This window comes from Lytechinus variegatus, chromosome 5 (genome assembly GCF_018143015.1).
Source record: "Lytechinus variegatus isolate NC3 chromosome 5, Lvar_3.0, whole genome shotgun sequence".
In the NCBI taxonomy this organism is placed as follows: Eukaryota; Metazoa; Echinodermata; class Echinoidea; order Temnopleuroida; family Toxopneustidae; genus Lytechinus; species Lytechinus variegatus.
Genome location: NC_054744.1, coordinates 6807672 through 6815793, shown reverse-complemented (window position 1 = coordinate 6815793; position 8122 = coordinate 6807672). Strand labels below are relative to the sequence as shown.

The window sequence follows — 8122 nt, the reverse complement described above, 5'->3', positions numbered from 1 at the left end:
CAAACTTTTACTACCAATTTCTCCTTCCTTCCTCTCTCAACTCTTACTCTTTCCTTCTTTCCATTTATTCTAACTTCTTTTTTTTCATCTCTAATCAACCTAGTCAATCTAGTCTGTTGAGGATTTATTTTTCATATCAGAGATCATCTTCCAGTATCTGTCTACACATAATTTTCTACTATCCCTTGTGCCTAGTCTCATTTGTTTGGTCAACAACTACTTCACATAAAATATTTGTGACCAGCCAGCCACCCCAAGACCAACAATATGTCGCCCAAAATTCATTTTGAGATTGTTATTGGAGTTGAAAGAATACATTTTAAATTCCAAGATATATGACATGTCAACACTGATTAACAACAAAGGAGAAGGCAAGGTGTGAAATTGAGGGCTTACTCAAGCATGAGATGTGCACACTTTGCCATCTCAGTGAAAATTCCAAGCGGTCCAGGAAAAAAATGTTGTCAAGAAAACGTTGGTACCTCGTCTTTTATTGAACTTCACAATTCAAATTTTGACAGTACGGTATGAAGAAAAATTGTTTTTCAGATAAGCTAATTTTCTAATTTGTTCTTTTTGAAGTCCAATGTGCTATTTTTTGCTATTTACAAAAAGCCTTCCCTGGTGACTTATTGTTTGTTGGCTTTGAGGTGGCTTGTCACATTTTATATAATTATAATTGTGGAGCGTTGTGGCCCAGCGGATTAGTCTTCTGACTTTGAAATAGAGGGTTGTGGGTTCGAATTCCAGCCATGGTGTAATTTCCTTCAGCAAGATATTTATCCACATTGTGCTGCACTCAACCCAGGTGAGGTGAATGGGAATAATAACATTGTGCCTCGGAATAGAATACTTCTAGATAGATGGCGATATATAAATGCATATTGTTATTATCATTACAGAAGCCAGTGGTACCATGGTATCAGAATTACAATTACACTGTGTGTACTTTGAATTGATCTATTTGAAGATAAACCGGTCATAGTCTGAATGATCACCAAATGATAGTGGACAACCAAGCAGACGAAAGTGGCTATTAGACATTTCGATCACTGAAGATCACCCAGTTGTATTCAATAAAAAACAGAAAAATATAGGTGATGGTTAGATGAAAATCCATCAAATGGTAAGAGTTATAAATTTTATTTTTTGATGCCCTATGCCAGCAGCTCCCCCATTACAAAATGTAATATAAATTCGATAAATTTATTTTCAAATGGAGAATATTGCATAAAAACAATATTTAAATTTTTATTAAATTAAAACTTTTAAAATGCATAGCTCTGTTTTTAATAATATTTTTGATGGATTTGATCAAACATTCACCAATATTTTTGTTTTTATCTATTCTTTCAGCTTTTATTTCATTAAGCTAACTTATAAACAAGGTGAACTTCCCCTGTAAAACAGGCAGCCTCTAAGCAGCTTTTAGACCAAGTGGTAATTGTACCCACTGAGACCAAATGGAAGTTAGACCAAACTAGAAAGACTGAAAGACTTCATAGGCTTCAAAGTGGATTTTAGACCAAGTGGTGATTGTACACATTGGACCAAATGGAAGTTAGACCAAACTAGAAAGACCTCATAGGCTTCAAAGTGGATTTTAGACCAAGTGGTGATTGTATCCATTGGACCAAATAGAAGTTTGACCAAACTAGAAAGACCTCATATGTTTCATCACAATATATGATCTGGATCTTACACCAAGAGGTAATAAACTACATTACAAACTCAATCCACACAAAAAATATAATTTTCCACCAAATACTTTTAATTACTCCATACCAATTTTTTTTATATAGTTTTTTCCTCCAAATTTCAATTAATTTCCTACAGTAACGATCATGAGAAGATAAAGAAACAAACATTGTCATATTCACACCTGTTAGAGAAATTCCTACAAGGTCGATTTTTATTTCTTGCCGATGCCATAAAATAGTTATCTAACCAATAATCAAACTTAAAATACAACAAGAAATTCTCAAAATTACGAGAATACTTTTGATCCAATTTGAATGAAATAAGTTAAAGTGGATTAATCAGGATAATTACGCTTTGAACCTTCTTCTAACGCCTGTTCGGATACATGATTCTGTTCACAATTTCCATCCATGTACCTATAATTGAATAATGCTTACCAACGACTGAAACCTCTATCTGCTTCGACACACCCTCAAGAACTTGTAAACATACAGAATAATTTTGCAAATGATTATTCTGTAAGAATACATGAAGATCAACACAAACTATACAAATATATCAAGAATACCTACACGCGTCTAATGCTAACTATGTAAATCTTGCAGTGACATTATTTCTGATATTTAATCCGTCATATCCCATCCCCCCTTTTAGTTTGTTGTGCATAACTCTAATTCTAATGTAACAAAGTGATAGGATGCTATTACTTGTTATTTAGCGATATTGCCTGGTAAGAGCTAGAAGGGCATTAGTCTGTACTACGTGTATTGCATTGGACTAATGCCCCTCTGGTTCAAATGAAGCAAGGATCAAGCTACGGTACTCTGATACTGGAATGTCTACAAATATACAGTCTTTGTAAGTCCTAAACTACATGCAAAATATTATAATAATCGGATCGGGTCTATGTGTCGTTATCATCCTTGGCATTTTGTCCCAGTATACAAAGCATGATATTATACACAAATGTATCACATTATCGCTACAATTTATCATATAGCTTAATATATACCACACTAAACTGCAAGTTGCCAATAACAAACCATGTGACAGAATTTGTACATCAATATAAATCAGTCAATTAATAGAAAACACTGAACGAGACAAGTAATGAGCTAGAAAGAGAAATAAGATTCTTTTTATAAAAAGATCTGAAGAAAAAAAAGAGAAATCATCTTCAAGATATTAATTTACAAAGGAAAAGGAAATACAATGCAACTAAATCATTATGCATATGCACTAAGTGCCGTGTCTTCGTAGTATACATCTTTTTTTTTGTATGTTTTTAGAGTTTTTCTTCCTCATTCACAATCTACTTTTGAAGTATTCAAAAATTATTTACATACATTTACATTATGCATGATAATTGTCTTGACTGTAAGATCTTCGAAATCTATATCTGGCAAATTATCTAACAATGAATGAAAATTGATCCATATGAGATAACGTAATCACTCAATACGTATCAAGTGTGGAGTTACTTATGATTCAGAAGTGGAATTGTTGAAACTTAATTGTTACAAGGAAGTGTATTTTTAACATGGTTTTATATAAGGAAGAATATCCGTTTCCTTGCACGATCCATTCATGAAATGTTTATGCCGTATAAATTAACTCACACCAAGCAAGGCTTGAATCCCAAATCTACTCATAGCACACACACTCACACCTAGACAAAACAGATCATGCATTGATATCGATAATACGACCGACCGGGCTCACTGCAAAATGATGTTTGCAACAGACATCTGTCAACCACTGCATATTGAATACATCAAGAACTTGCTAAGGATCACAGAACTCGGAAAAAACCATTTCACATACCAGCTAATATGACGATTGCACTCTGCGTGTATCAACCATTGGTGTAATAACCAAGAAAACACTTAGTGTGTCAAGGTGTACTTGGATTCTTCTTTTATGTTAAATGCGTGCTTTTCTGTCTGTGCACCGGGTGATTTCAAAGTGCAGTGTCGGAGTTAGGTGTTAAGTGCTGTGGTCAGAGAGCGTTACCTAGCTTAAACACTGAATATGGGTTTACAAATATGATACCAATCACATTATTACTAGCTTAACACCACATGTCAATCTATAACACCAACCTCATTTCAAGTTTGGTGTTAAGTGTCCAAACACCAGCTTTGACACTGAACATATGAAATCACCCATTATACGCTGAAGTTTTAACAAAACAAATCTATCAGAATAAGTTTAGGTGTGGCTGGTGCTTTTTTACTGTTTATATCTCGGTCAATAATTTGGTCGCTGCACAGGGTCGCAAAAATCAATAACACATTTGCACTCAATTACGAAGACCATGAAAATATACAGTGATAGAACGTGCTATATACAATATCTGACTAATTACATACTGCTATATTAAGCACTGAAACATCTGCCTTTGTAGTACATAGTCATGACTTAGAATTTATGCACTGAGACAAAGAGTGTTTAACTTTGCTGGTTTCCTCATACACTGAATGAAAAATGCTATAGATCTACATTCATAATATCTAGCTCTCTCTTTTTTTATTGTACAGTGTGTTACACATGTACGCATGTAGTGTTGGGTGCTAAAATATGTTTTTGGGTGCTAAAGTATGGTGTACATGTAAGGCCATTTTGGTGTACTACTTAATGACTTATGTCGAGTGTTATTAAAAAGCAGTTTATGGAGATATTCAGTCACGGCATGTACATGAGATGGCTTGGTGCAATAGTGTGGTGTTCAGGCTAACTGGCTTGTGTACTAAAATGACACTTGTGTAGGGTGCTGGCGTAGGAGGGTGTTTAATCGGTCTTGTCGGCGTTCTGCTGCTCCATAGCCTTCTTGACCTGCTCGGCTGCAGCCTCAGCAGCAGCATCCTGAGCCATCTTCTGAGCTGTAATTACATGAAGAAAATAAAAAAGGGAAATACATATAAGTATGGGTGCAAGTAATGACAAAACAAAAATGAATTACAATGAAATATATACAATCTGGAAAAAAATTATTCAAAAATCAGAATTCCAATATTAATCGGGAGAATATCCCGCCTGAACATTGCTAATCGCACTACAAGTTAAATGGTTTAAGTTGCAGCATGAGTAACGTACAAATCAGAGTGTAAATGATGTCACATACCAACAATTTCTTTTGTATACTATAATTATGAAATATTTCATTTTTGTAGAATTTTATGGGAATGTCTCGTATAAAACATGTTCAAGGTGGTATCAAACCTTGCTGTAATGTATTTCATGGGAGGATATATTTCCAATATGGTAAATATTCAGTAGTGATATGGCATCACATTGGTTCCCTTGTTGCATTCTGCTTTATGTTGTGCATATGGCCATTTTATGAAAATAAGTAAGACTTTGAAATTTCTTATTTTGATGAAATTCTACCATTGTGCCCCATACATGTATGAGTGTTCTCTATTTCATATACTAGTAAACAACTTGTTGGAATAAGATAGGCTTATATCAAACACCTTTAATTGTTTCAGTTCCTGTTTCTTATCTAAAAAACAGATTATACTGAATTTAAATCAAAACGAAAGAATTGCTTCCTTGATCACCCCCGGTCCCTCCATTGAAGGGCAATTGTTTTATACAAAAAAGGAAAAAGTTATGAAGGTGAAAATATTAATATTTATTGTGAGAGTTCACCCCTTAAACAGAAATCAGGCTCCCACGTTTGTTGCATGCCAGACTGCCAGTGCACAATGACATAGCTTTTGCATGGAAACTTGCATATTATGCAAGATCTGCAAATGTTGACATTTACAAAAGCATCTCGAGATCAAAGCAATGGCTCACCAGGAAAAAAAAAGTTCATGAATATATTACAGCGAGGTGTATTTAATGTCAATGACTTGTGTTTTCAGACGCCATGAATAAAATTAGAATATCCAGTTCTATAATTGAGTATTGCATGTATCCTGAAAAGTGCTGTCAATATCAAATTGATCATAGAGATTCATAAACTCAATAAAATCACCTTGGTATGAAAAAAATTGTTGCACAATGCTCCCCACCCCTTTTTGAGTGAAAAAAGGGTGGTGGTGGGGGGGGGTGAAGTACATGTATAAAATCAAGGTTTGAAATGGCCCCTCCTTTCCGAGTGAAAAAAGGGGGGGGGGTAAAAGTACAATATCATGGCATGAAACTAAAAAAAAGGTCTTTTGGCTATTACATGTATGGGCCTACATTAATTCATCCATAGGCTGCACTTTTCTGGGAATCTGCTATTGGAATACAGTTTTAACAGCTAGGGCATTAAGAAACCTTAAAGTTGTCAGCCTTCACGATTTTAAATGAATTTAATCGTACAATATCAACTCTGCTTAAAAACTTCATGGTTATCAGGGTCAATCACACCCTTTTAAAGGTCAAGAAAAATCAATTCATACTAAGTTCTTTAATCCCTGATTCTTGAATGATAATCCTATTATTATCTTTTAATAGAAGATTTGTTCAATTTAAAGCCACCAATCAAATGTCATGACCATGCAAACTACATACTCTACAATGTACACACCTACATGTATGTGGGTGGAAGTTAATTTAAGACTGTAGGCCTATTGATACTGAGGTCAACAGCTGGGTATTAAAATCCAAAGTGATGACTCTTCAAAATCATTAAATTATTGAAGATCAATGAATGAAAATTATTAGAGCATGGATTTTTTTTATACTTGAAAGAAACTTTGATGCCTGTCACTTTTTGTACAATGTACAATGTAATGTAGATTTATGTATTTAGATGCAGTATTATGAATTTTCAAAGAAAAGATTGTGATTTGAAATTACATGTAATACACAAATAAAAAGTGCAAAACTTTGTACATGTAGTGATGTACATACATGTATACTTTATTCTCGACTTTCATGGAGCAAAAAGAATTGTGCTGGTAGCCTGGCACACCAAAGAAGATTTTGAGAGGACCCAAACGAAATGTCAAACAAAATTTGTGGCAGACAAAACAAAAAAAATGTACAAATGTAGGGTTAGGGGAAATTTATACAGCTCAAGTATGCTTTAGTAAAATGCTACAGTACAAAAGGATATCTACATGTTGAATGAACAGAAATGCAATGAAAATATCCTGAACATGAAATACCATTTTTGCCCAAGATTTTTGGGCATCACATAATGACTGATGTTTGAGTGATAAGTACTGTATAATTAAATGTACAGTACATGTAGCCTGTAAAGTTAACGAGAAACCTTATTTTCTAAGAAATGTAAAATTAATGCACTTTAAAAAAAAAAATTACAATCAAGATTGATTCTACATGTAGATCATAAATTTTGACATAAGAATGAATGAGGAAGGCTCAATGGTATTTCTAACAAAATGAATTTCAAAATGCCTTTTACAGTAACCTGGAGGTCTAGTATGACTTAAATGCTGTCGTGTACACGACATGAACTGCGCAACCTTATTGGTCAATATGCAGAAGAGCGCGGCCTCTTGGCATGTTCTTACCAATGCAGTCATGCCTTTTATAATGCATGCATCTAGGCTTGTAAGTGCGACTCTATTAAAGGTCAAGTCCACCCCAGAAAAAAGTTGATTTAAATAAATAGAGAAAAATCAAACATGAATAACGCTGAAAACTTCATCAAAAATGGATGTAAATTATTTTTTATGACATTTTAAAGTTTCGCTTATTTTCACACAAGTGGAATGCCTCTGGCCGTCTCACCTGCATCACGCGGTTCAATATAGCAGCAGTGCTGACTTTGAATACTACTCTAACTCGCACAAGATGTTCAGTGATACATGGTTACTCTTATGTCCACTTTTTATGAACTAGACCAATAAACTTACAGAGATATGATGGTTATTCACCAAAAAACCCCAACATGGCCAAAGTTCATTGACCTTACATGACCTTTGACCATGATCATGTGACCTGAAACTCAAACAGGATATTCAGTGATACTTGATTACTCTTATGTACAAGTTTCATGAATCAGATCCATAAACTTTCAAAGTTATGATGGTAATTCAACAGATACACCCAATTCGGCCAAAGTTCATTGACCTTTGACCTTGGTCATGTGACCTGAAACGTGCACAGGATGTTCAGTGATACTTGATTACTCTAATGTCCAAGTTTAATGAACTAGCCCAATAAACTTCCAAAGTTATGATGGTAATTCAACAGATACCCCCGATTCGGCCAAAGTTCATTGACCCTAATGACCTTTGACCTTAATCATGAGACCTGAAACTTGCACAAAATTTTCAGTGATGCTTGATTACTATTATGTCCAAGTTTCATGAATCAGATCCATAAACTTTCAAAGTTATGATGGGAATTCAACAGATATCCCCAATTCGGCCAAAGTTCATTGACCCTAAATGACCTTTGACCTTGGTCATGTGACGTGAAACTCATGCAGGATGTTCAGTGATACTTGATT

General features: G+C 34.5%; 1 protein-coding gene across 3 annotated transcripts in view; it reads right to left on the bottom strand.

Moving 5' to 3' along the window:
* Window positions 1-1752: 1752 nt before the first annotated feature.
* LOC121415161 (receptor expression-enhancing protein 5-like) overlaps window positions 1753-8122 on the bottom strand; it is a 29868-nt gene continuing 23498 nt past the window's right edge. For all 3 annotated transcript variants that reach the window (XM_041608298.1, XM_041608299.1, XM_041608300.1), the window contains one exon: window positions 1753-4583. In XM_041608298.1, coding sequence (XP_041464232.1) covers window positions 4492-4583 — 92 coding nt within the window. In that variant the 3' untranslated portion in view covers window positions 1753-4491. The remainder of the gene's footprint in view (window positions 4584-8122) is intronic.